Genomic DNA, 16581 nt, shown 5'->3' with positions numbered 1-16581 from the left:
TTATATATATGTAGTGAGTGCATGTTTCTGTTTCTCTTCAGGAATTTTGTGAATACTTTTATTCAGTTTAAGAAGCCTATCATTGTAGCAGTAAATGGCCCAGCCATTGGACTTGGAGCATCTATATTGCCTCTGTGTGACGTGGTTTGGGCTAACGAGAAGGCTTGGTTTCAGACACCATACACTACTTTTGGACAAAGTCCAGATGGATGTTCATCCCTTACATTCCCCCGGATAATGGGCCTGGCTTCTGTAAGTAGCTTGCAGGGTAGGGGCTGACAGCTTCACAATGCAGTTGTGATAACTTATCCAGACCGATTTCAAGACTTTCTACCTTTGCTGTGTTGTCTTTTCTTATTTTTTTTCTTTCTCTCATGAAAACCTTTCATGAGAAACCAGTATTTATAGCTTCTCTGCTCCATGCTGTTACAACCTAGTCTTCACCCGCATGCACAGAACAGAAAGCAGGCACAGGACCTAATCCCAGGTCATGGGCACCCTTAACTCTGACAGTGGCAGAAGGGTTGTGTCCTGCGTACCAGGACACACCTTCCCTGCTGATGCCTTGTGAGGACCAGCCACCAGCGTCTTTCATTCAGCACAGCATCAGAGTGTAGCAGAGAATGGGCTGGTCTGCACTCAGTGTCCTTACATAGCAGAGCACTGTGTCACCAGCTATTAGCAGTCTCATGCTAGTATTCAAAATAAGTAATTCAGCTTTCATGCACTTGTTCTCAAGAAGTCCTGCTGAACTTCCTAGATCTTTGCTGATGTTTAACACTAGTGTGTTATGCAGGAAATAGTCGCTCCAAATCACCTTTGTGAAGGATTTTTTTTTTCAGTCTTGCACTCTTATTTACAGTAATGCTGGATTGGGGAAAAAAAAAAAAAGGTAATGTTTTGCACCGTTGCTGAAAACATAAGCCATGTTACTTAGTATCCCTTTTCTTGCTTTCCAATTAAAGAATCAAATGTAACAAAAAGCTATTTTAAAATCTATTAGCTACATTATTTTCATGTTGCTTGCTATTTTTTATGCTGTGTTCTTTGAAAACTGTTAGACCTATGTCCTATTCCAATATGAAGTTGAATAGTAACAGTATGAAACAAGCACTTGTAGCTACACCCGTTTTTCCTAAATTACTGTTTATTATAAAAGCCAATTTTTCCCTGTAGGTGTTTATTAATTTAAAAATACAGATTTTGATATATTAAAAGCATCAGTATGAACAGATCTAATGACTAATCGTGTGATGTCTGGATTTAGTTATTAGAAGAGAACAGAAAAGGTAACTGAAATAGATTAACAGTTATAAGAGTATCTTTAATATCTTAGCATGTTTCAAACTACTGATTGTTCCTTTCCCTTTTTATTTGGCCATTTGTCCATCCATTCATCCATCCATCCATTCCATCCATCCCCGTCCTTTAGAGGCTTGTGGCTGTCACTTTTCGTTTCTCCAGAAGTTGTATAAAAACACAAGAAGCTCTTCCCTAGTATACTCTTTCATGTGTGTTTGTGAATGCTCTCATTTTTCAATATGAAGACTTAAATTGAAATCTTCCAGTGATAACAATTCCATAATATTCACTGCAAAAGGGAAAAAAATATGTCCAGTTTTCATACTATCCTAGACCCTCTGCAGTACAGCAATGTCAATGCTGTATGGGACAAAGTTGGACTTTAAGCAGCAGATTCCATGAAATATATTCAGAATCCATACTGAACATTTTGATAAAGTAGCATGCTTTCTATCTATAAAAGGGAGAGAGAAGTCAGGAGAAAGAAGAGATGGTATGAGACAAGAAACATTCAGGGGGGAAAAAGTTAAAATATCATACAGAAGAAAGAATTAAGGCCTCTGTATGCATCATAAAATTTGCTACAAATGTATTCAGCAATATTAGTTCCACCCTTAACTCTTGTAAGTCAGATTCAGTGCATTCTTTTTATTATCAGCAGTTACATTTGGAAATGTCTTTCCTAGGGGTCAGTCTTGGCTGGTGAGCAGGTCTGTCAGAGAGGTTTTTTTCTCACAGAACTTGTTCCACAGAGTTAATTATTACAGGAAATCTGAATCCTTAGGATTCAAAACTGATACTGTATTGGAAATACCAAGGATTTTAGAAGGATTCTTAAACTTGGTATTTGAGTTTTGAAAATAATCTATTATAGAGATTAGGGTGACGTCTGTTTGGGGAGATACGTTACTGTGTGTCTGCCGTGGAGTTCTTGGTCTGGTTTTCTGGTCCTGGATATAAATTAGCACAGGAGCCATGTGATCAACTTCACACACTGGGCAGTATTTCTTAGGCTTTTCTGTCAGTTATGAAGGATTCACATTTCCATAGTGCCTGTAGTCCACACCACAGCCAGGGTCTCTGGTGTCACAGAGACCAGCTGCCTCCTGATCACAGCGCAGGGGGGCTGATGTGCTCCACAGTGGCTAGTGCCTGCGGGCTTGCACAAAGGTGGCCTGTGAGCCTCAAAGGACTTGCTGTAAAAGAGAGACCAGAGGATGTCCTGGTGAAGTTCCTCTGTGGAAGCAGAAAGGCTGAGTAGAGTATGAGAATCTTGTATTGATGAACTATTTTTATCATCTTCATTTCTATTGCTGTATTCTTGGAAAGTAACCACCAAGTGTGTTAATTTTCACAGCAGATACAAGGCACGATTATATGATTAAAACTTGTTTAGTAGTGAGTCTCCAGCATATGCTGCGTGTAGATTAAAAGTGAAGATGCCAGAGCAAAACATTTCCCTTCAAAACCCATCAGCTGAGAACACTAATGGGAGTGCTCATTTCATGTGAGGTTTTCTGCTAATGCTGTGTTACAGCTGGCAGAAATAAGATACCTGCACTGATACTATTTGTGGTTTTTCATGTTCAGGAGACCACAGCAGTTGCTACTGAGTTTTAGAAAAAAATTATTAAGGTTTTCTAGCATTCATTTTTATCCTTGTTACCAAAGATACATGTGAAGAATATGTACACCTGACCAGCTGACTTCAATTTCTGACTTTCTTAACTCCCAGTTAGATTGACTTCATGTTTTTATCTTTAATATAAATGTTAAGTATCTTTTAAAATTATTTGGGAAGAATTTTTTTTTTCCACATCCCCTTAGGAAAATGATTCCTGCTTTGAGACAAGTTTGTATATATCACTGATTTTTTTGCTAGTGTTTCAGGTTAGTATCATTCACATATAATCTGGAAAATTAGAAGGGATAGTTGTGACAGTTAATGAAACTTGTATATTTGATTTTTGCTTTCATAGAAGGTAGAACTATAGTGGTATATAATTTGTACCTTTAGTTTGAGGCTTGGGCTTTTTTTTTTTTTTTTTCCCAATTAATATATCTGAATCACAGCTTTCCATAGTAACTTATGAAAGATGAGCTGATGATAAATTTTATGTAAAAGATCCTAGGAAACATCTCTTTTTTTACATGCCTAATGGACTGGGAGTCAGCAACTTAAATGGCCAGTAAACCCCAGCCTTTGTATTTCACTACAAAGGGGCAAGTAATAGACCTCTTAAGTTTTCAAATTTCTTCATGTGTAAAATCGCAATACTAGGAACACTACCTACAGTAATTAGATAACTTGAGATCCTTAACCGAAAGTTGCTGTAATAACTACCAAAATTTCCAGTATTAGAAAAACATTAAAAAACTCAGAATTTTGTATTCAGAAATGCTACACCTATCAGGTTTGGGTGTTTTATAACAGCCTTATTTCCCAAAGTCCAGTGACAGCTTTGTCATATTTTCAATGTAAATTAGTCATTAAGAAATAGTAAAACTGATTTTTTTTTTTTTTTGAGGTTGACATTTACTCTTTTTAACCTTCACTGGCTGTTTCTGTGCAGATGTCACTGCAAACAAAAAGTTTAACTATGTAAGAAACTTCACTGAAGGTAGAAATACAGTGTAAGCATAAATGGTTGTAGGATGAAGTTTTAATGGGGAAGCTGATAAACAGTGAAGTGTATGATAATTACAAATCAAAAAGATTTACAGAACTAGAGATCACCTTACTGCATAGAATGTAGTACTCTGTTCTGTACCCTTAAACTATGTACAAGAACATTTAAATGTGAGGTTTTTTTTAATAAGACTGCTAAATCAGCTTTTGAAAGGATTTTAGCAGTTCAATATTGAACTCTTGAATAAAATGGGAATGTTTATTTTCTATGAATTTGATCAGAAATTGGAACGTATCCTACTCATTTCAGTGGGTTCTGGAGGTCAAATTCTAAGATGATCCAGCTATCTGAAATGTTGTATCATAAATGAAATACTGCTGAAGATGTTTGAGAAGTGCTGAAAATAAACCATATATTTAGGTTTCAAACATTTTAGTACTAAAAAACACTTTAGTTGCAAAATATTTAACTGTTCTTTTCTACCAAGACTGGCAGTTCCCAGGAGGTCTACTACCAAAACTGGGTTATCTTTATATAATTTACAGATAATGTAGATTTTTAGCAAAGACTTCACTGCTGCAACTAACATTATTATAAAGCAAGCTGGTGTATTCATTGCTGTTTTACAGATCTGCCAGGCATTATAACCTGTTACCACCTATACAGTTAATCAAGTCAGCAATACTGCAAGAAAGCTAGAGCTAATGAACATTTGTGAACGGGAAATGACAAAAGACGTTTTCACGTTTAACCCTTAATCATAGACCTCTGTATTTTTATAACTACTGACATGGTAGAGCCAACAACACTGACCAGCTATCTGTAGGCAAGACTTTTTCTTTATTAATTCAAAGTTGGAAGAGCTGTAATAAAAGTATTTCAAATAGTGCAGGCATTTTCCTTATTTGTTTTGAACATTTTTTTTCTTTAATGAGTTTGTCTCATTACATTTCATACCAGAAGTAACTTTTTATCCCTTCAGGCCAATGAAATGTTGTTCAGTGGAAGGAAGCTGACTGCGCAGGAAGCTTGTGCCAAAGGACTCGTCTCTCAAGTGTTTTGGCCGGGAACATTCACGCAAGAAGTAATGGTTCGAATTAAGGAACTTGTCACATGTAATTCAGTTGTAAGTTTCCTTTATTTTCTTACAGTACATTTTTATGATTAGATTAATAAGAATTAATCTAAGTATTATTAAACTACATCACTATGTCCTCCTAAGAAAAGACCATTTTCATGAAACAAGGACTGCATTTGGGTATAGCAATATCTTTTAACTCATTCTTACGTATCTTATTGTTTCTGGGGTTTTGAGGATTTTTTTTTTTTTTTTAATTTGTACCTGACTCTTCTTTATTATATGCCATAGTACATTGTGGTTAAGAACATTAAAACAGCATTGGACTCTTCCTTTACAATATATTTTTGTTTTAACATAGTTGCATAAGTCCAACTTACTCTAATCAACAGTGTAAACAGTTGCCCTAAGAACTGCACAGAAACACAGAAATCATGAGTTATCTTGAGATGTAATTTAAATTACCAAGGAAATAAATGCAGTCTTTGACATTATGTTGAATTTACAGTTTTATGAGTAACACTTAGTGCATTTGTGGTTGTGTGCACTACTGGCAGTTGCACAAGATAGCTAAAACTGCCGCTGTTTGATGCTTTCTTACAAGAAGAGATGCAGTACAAATTAACTGTTCTGTGAATTAGAAATTTTGGATTTTGAAACAGTTTATTAGTTTTCTAAATGGAAAAAGCAAACAAGATTTTTCAGTCTGTTTTAAATGCTCAAGAGATTCAAGGTCTTGCCTGGTTATTTGAGCAGTTCTGGATAATAGTGTTATGATTAGCCTTCAGCAAAATGGAATTTTCTCTAGTTATCGGTATCATAGTTATGATTTCATTATTTCCACATTTTTGGGTACTTGTAAATTGTGCTGGTATAGGGTAAAGGAAATCCTGTTTGACACTATCAGAGAGACTCTGAGAAACACTTCTTAGGGTCATAGTATGCCTGTGAATTGATAAGCTTAAGTTCATAATCAACTTCAGGATTCATCCATATAAACCTGTAAATGCACATGTTGCTCCGTTCTCATGTAACACTAATCCACCTCCCTTTTTTTTTGGCCTAGGTACTTGAAGAATCCAAAGCTTTAGTACGTAATATCATGAAGGTGGACTTGGAACAAGCAAATGAAAAGGAGTGTGAAGTTTTGAAGAAAATCTGGGGCTCAGCACAAGGGATGGACTCAATGTTAAAATATCTGCAGAAGAAAATTGACGAGTTCTGATGAGATGCCCATTGACACTGGAATTGTATTTCTTGGACATCAGGGCAAACAAAATATGCCCATTTTAAAAAACCTATATAAACTCACCCCTTGCTCAGCTTGGGAACAGGAGTGGACCCCCCCCCCTTTTATTGTCAAGGGGTTTAAAAGTACTGTATCACTTAAATTTGAACAAAAACTCCTTTCTCCCTGATTGTTACATATAGATATATATACACACACAAGTGTATGTGTGTGCATATATATGTCTTTATATATATATATAATGTAATATGTGTGTGAGTGTGTATGTAGACACACACACACAAGCTAAAAAAAAAAAAAAGATAGAGTGCACTACCAAACATCTCTTTTAAAGGCTCTAGTTTTTGTTATCTTTGGCTAGTACTGTATCAAATAGAGAATGGATTAAAAAGTGAATGGTGTTGCATTATTTTCTGTGTGGCAGGGAAGTCTGGAATAATGCTTTTCTTTTTCATTAGAATACAGAATTGAAACGGGTATTAGCCAGCCCTTACTTTCACTGCCCAATGAGTCAGCTAAGATACAAGGCATTGTCTCAGAAGAAGGTTGAAATACCTCAAGTAATGGAACATTCTAAAATTTTTTGGAATTAAACCCTATTAAGATTAAATCACACATATCCCCCAAAAGAGAGTGTGCTCAGGATTAATGCTAAGAAAACACTCTGTCCTTTTTTGGGGGGAGGTATAGAGGGGTGGGAGGAAGGGGGCAGGAATATGTTTAATTCTTACCCAGATAGCATGAAGAAACCACTGTCTCTTGGGGAAGGGGAATGAGGGAAAGTGGGAGGGAAATGGAATGGGGGGGGGTGGCAGGGAAAAAAGCTTGTTTTGCAGTATTAGTGAATCACTGAATATCTTATGTATGAATATCCTAAGTTATAAGTTAGTTTTAGTGGGTTTTAAATAGTCTCTCTGGGTTTGTTTTTTTGTTTTGTTTTGGTTTTGGTTTTTTTTTTTTTTAATAACTACATAAGTGCTTCTGTTGCTGGGTGAGAGTACTACTTTATATACAGTTTGGGGTTTGGTTCTTTTTTTCCTATTTGCTGGTTTAATTGATGTATTACACCAAAAATGCATTTTATGTTCATAAATTTTAGGTTCACTTAGAATATATTATTTAATAAGTTAAAATTCTTTTGGCACACTATTAAGTAAAAAAAAAACTCCTTTAAAAAAAAAACTACCTTATATTAGATGTTTAATGTTCTTTGTCTATGCTTTTTTATTATTTTAAATATACACTATATATACAGTATGGTGTAAAAGAGTGCCCTGTGTAAATAGACCTATTTTGCATTCCTTTCAGGAGTGGTTATTGATTCCTGACTGCAGATATCTATTATTACTTGGGTATCTGTGCTTGCAATCTTATTGAATGTATTATGAAGAATGAAAAAGAAATCAAACCTTATTTTTGTACAGTTTTGAAGTTTTTACTTGGAACTGACCCACCTCCCCTTCCCAGTGGAGAGCTGTACAGTGTGTAAATCTGCCTTTACCTTGGATTGGTACAGTATTTTTGCATCTGTGGGACCTACTTTTTTGTTCTAGTAGTTTGAACTATATATAAACTGTACAATCTGTAAAGTTTTTATAGAATAAATATTCAGCTGTGAAAACTGGTTAAATAAAACTAATATTTCTTAACACATTTTAAATGTGGCTCTCATATAGTTGTCTCTTTCAAAGGCATTTCAGTTCTGATTTTAAAGTAAGAGTTGCTTAAACAAATCTTGGAAATTAAAGTCTTCAATATTTGTTTTATTTTCTTAAAAACTTATATAAGCTCTTAACAATTTCCTTCAAATGAAAAGCTGAAAATTTTTGTAAACTATATAGAAGATTTCTCTTAGAGGAGGTGGATGGGGGAAGAGGACATATAAGAAGTAATCCTACTCTATTTTGTTACAGTTCTAAAAGAACATTTAGTAAATGTTTCTTTGCAGTCTCTTAAGAATGCTGTGGTGAAGTGAGAATTCCTTAGCTGAATTTTATTTTATTGAAAGGGAAAAGGAAAGATACCTTACCTACAGTTCTGTAATGTTAAACCTTTTGGAGTTCAACTCAAATTTATATAAAGATCCCTTTTCTGGCATCTGTAAGAAGCATTTGGGGCATAGATTGCATCTATTTCAGCTAGAAGATTATTTATGCTTTCCTTAAACATGAATGAACTTCACTGTAACAGAGAACTGGATCTAAAGATATTTAGAAGAATTAAAAAGCAGTAACTAACTTTATTAACAAATTATGCTCTCGTTCATAAATAATGTACACATTTTGTCTATATGCTGGACTACAGGATACTGTTTCTTTTGGAAAATACTGTCACATTCTTTTCAATATAGGTCAGTAAATATCCTTTGATGTGTGTGCAAGTTGGTTAAGTCTAGTTTAGTCTTTGCAAAACCATAATAGAATAAAGACAGAAAAACTACAAACTTCTAATAGCAAGCAAGAAGGCCTGAGAGATCATAAAAACTGACTTAAGACATTTTAAAATAAGTGTTTTCAAGGCTTTTCTTCACAGAAGACACAGGTCTTTGTCTAGCCTGGTTCATTGCTGATCCTTGTATTGTTCTACATAAATTTGCAGTACTGCATAGATTAACCTGAAGCATTAGATATAGCCTCTAATTATTGAATGCAACTGTCACCACAAAGATTTGACTGGGCCCAAGGAGAAGCATGGGGCAGCTGCTGAAGCCAGCATTACTTCTGAGACACCTGGTCTGGAGTCACAACCTCACAGAAGCAGTGGTACTTCAAAATGGCTTTTCTACATTGATGTAGCTTGTACTAATGTGTGAACAACTGTAGCTGGAGAATTTTGGAGCATCATGATTTGTTGGATCTGGGTGCAATGTAAGAACATAGAAACATCACCTTCAAGTTAATTTTTGGAAGTAAGAAAGAGAACTTTTCTCCTGGTCAGGAAACAGTACCAGAGCACCATGGGTTGAATGGACTTGGAACTGTTTGAAAGCCACCTGTGTACACTTAGCCATACCTTCTGCTGATATGTTAGTTTGAGCAAAAATAGAAAGCAGAGCAAGGTTTTAGCTCTGGGTAAGCTAACCTACAACAAAAGGTATTTTAGGGTATCTGAAGATCTGAACTCACCTATAGGTCTTTTCCTTGTTCAAACTTCCTGATTTGCATGAATCCAGGATTTGAAGCATTTTCCTTCAGCAAGTAAGTCAGTCCTTTGCTGGATTGCTGATATTGCTAAAAGACACTTCTCTGTGCTTCAGAAGCTGCACCATTATCATTCTGAAAACAAGGCTCAGGGGAATTAAATAATCTTTTTAGGTGAGATTCATTTCTTAAAGTCAGGCATACTTGAAAAGAATAGAAAAACACATAACACTGAGCTATAAACTGCTTAACTTTACACTGATATATTTCATACTTTACCCAAACAGCAGACAAAATAGGACTGCAGACATCTAGGGAATGAAGCAGCAAACAAACCATTCCTGGCCAAGTGGCCAGGAGAGACTTTCTTCAATAAATGGAGCCTATACACTACCTAGATTTGTTGGTGGAAGTTGAGGCACTTCATGTTAATCTGGGACATGACCAGTATGCTTCTGATGAGAGTAGGAAGGAGGAGGTACCTCCTAACTCAATTACATTTTTGCCACATGATTTTCCATCCTAAGCCACTGCCAGCAGCTTTCAACACTCAGGCTGTCTTAGAGCTGTAGCAGAGGCCGAGTTGGCAACCTTAAATTGGCAGCATGGGAGCTCAGTTATCCTTAAGATGGCACACAGGTGAATTTTCCTTTCCAAAGGAAGAAGTATCATCAGGAGGAGAGCCCCTGTATAGCACAAGATCCTGTCCTGTTCTGTACAGGCCCTTGTATTTCTCTAGAGAATACTTCATTCACAGGTCTGCACATTTGTCATCTTACTCACGAGGAACATGACTAGCAGATTAATTCATGCACCAGACTTACAAACAAGGTACTCACTCACAGGATGAAGAGTGGTTTGAGGCACAAGGATTTTGAAGTGCAGTACAAAATGAGAAGATGGTGATGGAGTTCTTTTGGTCCCCCTCATCCCTCCTGCACAGGGAAAAATACAACAAAGGAGAATTAGAAACCACCAAGATACAGCAGGTAAGACCTTACAGGAGCTGCAGGAGGAAATGAAGGAATGGCAGTTACTCTCCCTTAAGTCCTCATTCTCATTATCCTCAGTGCTGGAAGAGATACAATTGACAAGAACACCAGGTGGACATAAACTTGTTCCATACAGCAGTGTGGAGCACATTATCAGTACCTATGCCTAAACTCATGCAGACTATGAGCATCACATTCGCAGGCCCAGTCCTCATGGAGGAACTTCAACCAACCTGGTATCAGCTGGAGGGACAACACAGAGAAGAGAAGGCTCAGGCGGATCCCATCAATGTGTAGAGATGGTGCAAAGAAGAGGGAGCCACACTCTTTTCAGTGGTGTCCAGGGACAGGACCTGAACCAGTGGGCACAAACTGACACATGAGAGGTTACCTCTGAAAATCAGGAAACACTTTTTAACTGTGAGGGTGACCGAGCCCTGGCACATGTTGCCCAGGGAGGTTGTGGAGTCTCCATCCTTGGAGATCCTCAAAAACGTTCCAAACGTGGTCCTGGGCAACCTGCTCCAGGTGGCCCTCCTTGAACAGTGGGGGTGGGACTAGATGACCTCCAAAGGTTTCATCCCACCTCAACCAGTCTGTGATTCGGGGCAGGGGGAACAACAAAACAAACCACCCCAAACACCACTTGCATTCATTTTCCAACTATCCAGTCATCATCTACCAAACAACCTCTGTGGCTAGAATTGCAGGCTCATTGGGCTCTACAACACTATGTGCTTTAGTCTTTGAGAACACAACACCTTGTGCTGGATGGTCCCACATCACCCAGAAAAAGAGATAAGCACAGAGCAACTTGTGTGTTTCAGGTAAGACACGGATCATTCTTTGCCCTCTTAAAAAGCATGAAGAAAAAGTTATTTGTTCAAAGAAAAAGAAGTTATTTGTTTCTTTGAGGATAAACAGGACTGCAATATTTAAACAAAACAAATACATGCCTTTTACAGTACCTGAAACATTGCTTTGGCCTCAGCAGCAACTTGAAATTTTGCATTTTTTCCAAGATCTGCCTGATCAAGCTGAACAGTAATCCAGCCACTGGCAGTCATACTGAAACGTAACCACATGGGCTACTCAAGAAGACAGCATATAGTGTGAGCCTTTAGGTCCAATGTAACACATCTTTACTATGTCCTCTGGATATAACTTACTACATACACACCATGGAGCAACCAACTATCTAACTGCAGGGTGAAAAGTCAATTCATAATGCTGTAATAAACCAGTATTTCCTAGATGCTGCTTTCCAAGACCCATTCGTTATAACCTTTTACTTCCACCAGCAGCAAAGTGTTCTGATTGCTGGACAAAACCTAGAATATAAACAATCTTCAAAGTCCCGCTTGTCTTCCCTGCCTCCCCCTTCTTAATTAATTTTCACTAAACTCACTGTACCATCTGTCTCAGTAGGAAAAGGAACTCACTGACCACATTATGTGCTGGGCAAACTGGCTACTGCCAGCAGCAACGTCTGTGAAATGCAGATGCTGCTCCTTACAAATATAATGGTTTTGGAATTCACTGAGCTTGTCAGGTTGGACTGGGATCTTTAATCAAATGGTATTATTACAAAACCAAAACAAACCTAAAACCGCCTGCTAAGCCAGGAATAACCGAGACACACATCTACAGAAATCATGCTTGCACTACACGATGTAAAAAATGACAAAATAACAGTTTTCTTTCCACATTCAAATGTCAAAAGACAGACACATCCCCATATTTCTTCCCTTTCTTCTCTCCACCATGCCCCCCTCTCCCAGGCTTCATGCTCAGAAAGAGTGGTAAGGATTTAAACTGGAAACCTGATAAACCCTGAACTTATGTGCTGGAAGTATATTATTTTGGATGCTAAATAACAGTTAATGAAATTAAAACAATGCAAAGGTTGGAGTTTTTAAACTGGATGACTCCTTGAATCAAGGGGATCAAAATAAGAAAGCAAAGGGAAGCCACCTTGTCCACCAGAAGTTTTTCTGCTTGCTTCTTGGTAGGCTTCTCAAGACCAATCATGCCAACATAGGATTCTGCAAACTTAACTTTGTAATCTCAAGAGCTGGGCTGTAACATCCACAGAAGTATTTCTGAAGCCAGCATTATATTGCGTCTAGGAATAATTGAAGTCACGCTTTCATTTTTTGAATGCTTCTGAAGGAATTACATGTTCATTCATGCTGACAGAAAATTGTATTCTGGATAGAAATGAAACAAGTCCATGCATCCAAGGGAAGGGAAAGAAAAAAGTCAGGTCTTCACATCAATTTTCTTGAAGCAAAATAAAGCACAACAACCAGGCTGATGCAGAAATCAGGGGCAACAACTCCACAATCTTTTGGACATTTTGGACAATCTATTTCAGCTTGTGAGAACAGATTTATTTTCCCCTAGAATGATAAGCATCTGAAGTTATTGATATTAGTCTGTGGGGAAGCAGAATTCTTTCTAATTCCTTCAACAGAAGACCTTTGCAAATTTTTAGCCCTGATGATGTAAAGCAGGAAATTTGGAGACCTTACATAACCCAGCTCTGAAGTAGAATAAACACTTTAAAAATAATTCAGATGTCCAATGCTTCTGAAAGGTCCTGGCACAAGAAGATACACTATTGCACTTAATCCTTAAAAAGATGCAGCCCCAAGGTCTACAGTTCAGGTTCCCCTGCAATGGATATCCCCAGTGTCACTACCAACCATTCAGATGAGGGCAACAGTAGTTTTTCACATTCACTCAATTCTTTTATATTCTGCTACAGATTTAGACATTGCAACTCAGCAAACAGATTTTTCACAGACATTAAACAGTTTAAACATAATTGGTTGAAAACACAGTTTTCAATAAAAAAAAAAAAGTGGTAAGCACACAAGAATGCTATTAATAAGATATCTGAAAATATGTGAGGAGTTTCTGGAAAACTCTGGTTAGCCTACATTAAAATGCCATTCAGTTCCCTCACTACACTTCCTAACAGCAGAATAGGTCCACCCAGTGCTTGTGGTAAGTTAATGCTTTGGGAGCAAAATGTGCTGAACAAGAGACATGGCACATCTGCCTCTAGACAGTTCTTGACAAAAAGGCATTAAAACTGCAATTTTGCCACTGAACCAGTTATCACTGATTCTCAACATGTCACTTAAGATCCCTCTTTTTCAATTCCCCCTCTGGTAAATTGGTTTTGATTACTGAACTTTCAAAACCAAATAAGCAAGTAATACAGCAGTCTACAACACTAATATATATATATAAAATAATTAAACAAATAAGCCATATAAAAATTGTCCAGAAGTTTCTGAAAGAGGTTTGTTGCTGAAAATAAACGTCATTTTGCCAGTGTCTAGCAAAAGACATGCACAGAGACCCTGACTTTACATTCAGAGACTTCAGAAATCCTCACCAAAGTTTTGTACCCCAAGAAGTTGGTTTGAACCCAGGAAACTCCCTGACAGAAAATTTCTGGCCAGCAATCCACAATAACCTGACACGCCATCATTACTTCCCTGTCTCTGATGTTCCCAGTGCTCCTCTAAGTTCATACTGATGAAGAGCAACTGTAACCCAGGAAGAGCTCCAGCACCAACAGCAAGGACCCACAGCACATTCCCCAGAAACATGTTACCACTGAAGACACAGCAGCCCAGCAGTACAAGGCACAAGCAAGATAAGCACTGGATTTTCTCTCTCAGACCACCGCCTCATCACAAACTGAAACCACTTGCACAGACAAAGGAGAATCAGAGCATCCCACCCAGAATCTACATGAAACGCACAAAAGAGAGGCACAGCTCCTCTGCAAAGATGACAGCTGAGATTAAGGATCTCTTACATCTGTTTTTCCTATCGCGCACAACAGGAGCTCTGTTTGAAGGGCTGCGCAAAGGCGCCCATGCGCCGTGCCTGGACTGCTGCCATTCTTGAGCCTGCAAATCACCGACAATAAAACAGCAGAGAACAACGTTGCTAAGATTACAGACTTGCCCGGTTTCCCCACTAGATCAACGTACTATCACCACTATCACTTCTCACGAAGGAGTCTGAGGCCAGAGGCAACAGCACAGTAAACACTGCGTTCGTTACCTGAGGGCCTCCAAACCATGGGTACCGCACAGTGCTTGCAGTCCAAAAGCTGCTGGGTGGCCAGCACCTGGTGCCAGATCCTTCTTTTCGATTCGTGTTTTGTGGAGGGGCATCAAAATACTTCAAAAAGCATTCACTGACCAACCGCTGGCAACTGCCACAGCAACAGTGTGGCCATAAATGAGGAATGATGCAAATACCAAAGCCTCTCAGCCTTCAAATTAGACATATATTTAGAAATTCTCTGTTAAACCATAAAATTAAAAAAACCCAGAACACTGTGGGTCTCCTAGCAGCAAGACCTGGCTTTGTCAATTGGGGCCAGCAGGGATTTGATCCCGAGGAGTGACACTCTTGCTTGTTCCTGCCTCTGGAAGGATTACGTTTGTCAGAGAGCCGGGGAGCCTCTGCAACTCTGCATTTCTGTGGGAACCCCTAAGGGCAAAATTAGGGTCTTCTCAGAACTGACAGGAAAAATTTAAGACTTCCTCGAAAAAGAAAAGAAGCAAGGCAGAAGAAATCTGAGGGAAGGGAAGAAGTGGAACTATTCCTAACAATCATGATAATTGCAGTTTTGTAAGTTAGGCTGGCTAGGTGCCCAGAATGGGTAAACAACCCCAAACCAGTTTAACTGACAAGCATATTACAGTTTGCACAGCCCTGGAGCAAAGCAAAATGACCTCGAACTTTTCAAAAAATCTTAGCTACAGATTTTCCCACATCCCTACTTTTTTATTTGTGTAAATGAATAAACCTATGCTCTAAGATAGTGGTGAAGTTTGATATTTCTGACAGTAACCATGAGGTTCAGACACACAGCTGTCAGTAAAAGCAAATGGGAAATAAATTTTGCTTAGATCTAGATTTTTAAAATCCCTTATTTAAAATAAATCTACAATATATAAACAGCTGATTGTACCCACACAATGCATAATGTGCAGTCTTCACACGTATATTCTGCATGGACAACTTACCCATTAAGTTTACAAGGTTTTGCCCATTTTAAGAGTTTTAACCGCATTTTTTCAGTAACTTTTCCTCTTTTTTTTTTTTTAAAAAATGTTTTACTAACAAGTCACCCAATTACCTTGTATCAAGATAACCTTAAACTCAATTTTATCCCCCTGTCACTGAGCTAACATTGTTCCAGCAGAATTTCTGAATTCAACGCTTGTGAAGATCAGAAGTGTTCATAAACTACAAAACAGGGCCTGCTGGCACAGCTTCAGGAGCTTCGCTTTAAAGCTCCTTGGTCCAAGATTATATATGATGGGGAAACTTTCACAAGCAATTCCAGGAAGTCTGGAGGTAGATATCAGGCACATCCTCCTTGATGTCCTCTGTCGTATGCAAAAAAAATTATTTTTTTTTAGACAGAAGACAGAACAGTGCAATGATTTTGCACTGTTACTTGATCTGCGCAGATTTTTCCTGCCTAGAAAGAGTTAATCTGAATAGTAGTTTTCTTTCTTTAGCAGGAACTATGCATCCCCTGATCAAACCATATGGACATACAAAATTATAAAAAATGGTGTCCCTCAGGTTTACGGAGGGAAGGGGCAGGAGTCCCTGAAAGGCTGTGCACTATATCCTTCCCTGTCTTTTGGATCAGTACTGTATCCAGCCACATATTTAACAACCTTCACCCCCCTCTGCTGTGTTGCCTTTATCCAACAGCAACCTTGAAGCAGAACTTTACCAACGCTCAGAATAGCTTTTGACAAGGACATGTAAAACCATTCACCATCTGAAGAGTTCAGCAATACCTGTAAAAGGAACACAGGGGTACTAGAGGAAGACTGGCACCCTTCTACCTTGACCTACCCAGAGCTGCTGCTATACAGTGTTAAAGATCCTAAGGCATTTAGGCTCCTAAACTCCCATTCACACATATATGAAGTAGGCCATGAGCATTGTTGGCTACGATCTGCCCAAAATTATATTTACTACCCAATTTTAATAAGCTTATCTTTCTTAATGATCATTTTGTATCAGGAGAGAATAAGCAGTCCCTTGGGATCCAGTCCATTTCTCTTTGGGCTTTTTTAATTTGCTAGTTTCTCAGCCCTTGATGCCAGCTCTCCACATACTCGGAATCACA

The 16581-nt window shown here is 38.1% G+C and overlaps 1 protein-coding gene across 2 annotated transcripts in view; it reads left to right on the top strand.

The window, feature by feature from the left end:
• CDYL (chromodomain Y like) overlaps nucleotides 1-7919 on the top strand; it is a 106648-nt gene extending 98729 nt beyond the window's left edge. For both annotated transcript variants that reach the window (XM_052779858.1, XM_052779849.1), the window contains 3 exons: nucleotides 42-252; nucleotides 4915-5058; nucleotides 6077-7919. In XM_052779858.1, the coding sequence (XP_052635818.1) occupies nucleotides 42-252; nucleotides 4915-5058; nucleotides 6077-6235 (514 nt within the window). In that variant the 3' untranslated portion in view covers nucleotides 6236-7919. The remainder of the gene's footprint in view (nucleotides 1-41; nucleotides 253-4914; nucleotides 5059-6076) is intronic.
• The last annotated feature ends 8662 nt before the right edge of the window (nucleotides 7920-16581 follow it).

Source organism: Harpia harpyja, chromosome 1 (assembly GCF_026419915.1).
Source record: "Harpia harpyja isolate bHarHar1 chromosome 1, bHarHar1 primary haplotype, whole genome shotgun sequence".
NCBI lineage: Eukaryota > Metazoa > Chordata > Aves > Accipitriformes > Accipitridae > Harpia > Harpia harpyja.
Note: the sequence above shows the minus strand (reverse complement) of the source record. Positions and strands in the feature narration are given on the sequence as shown.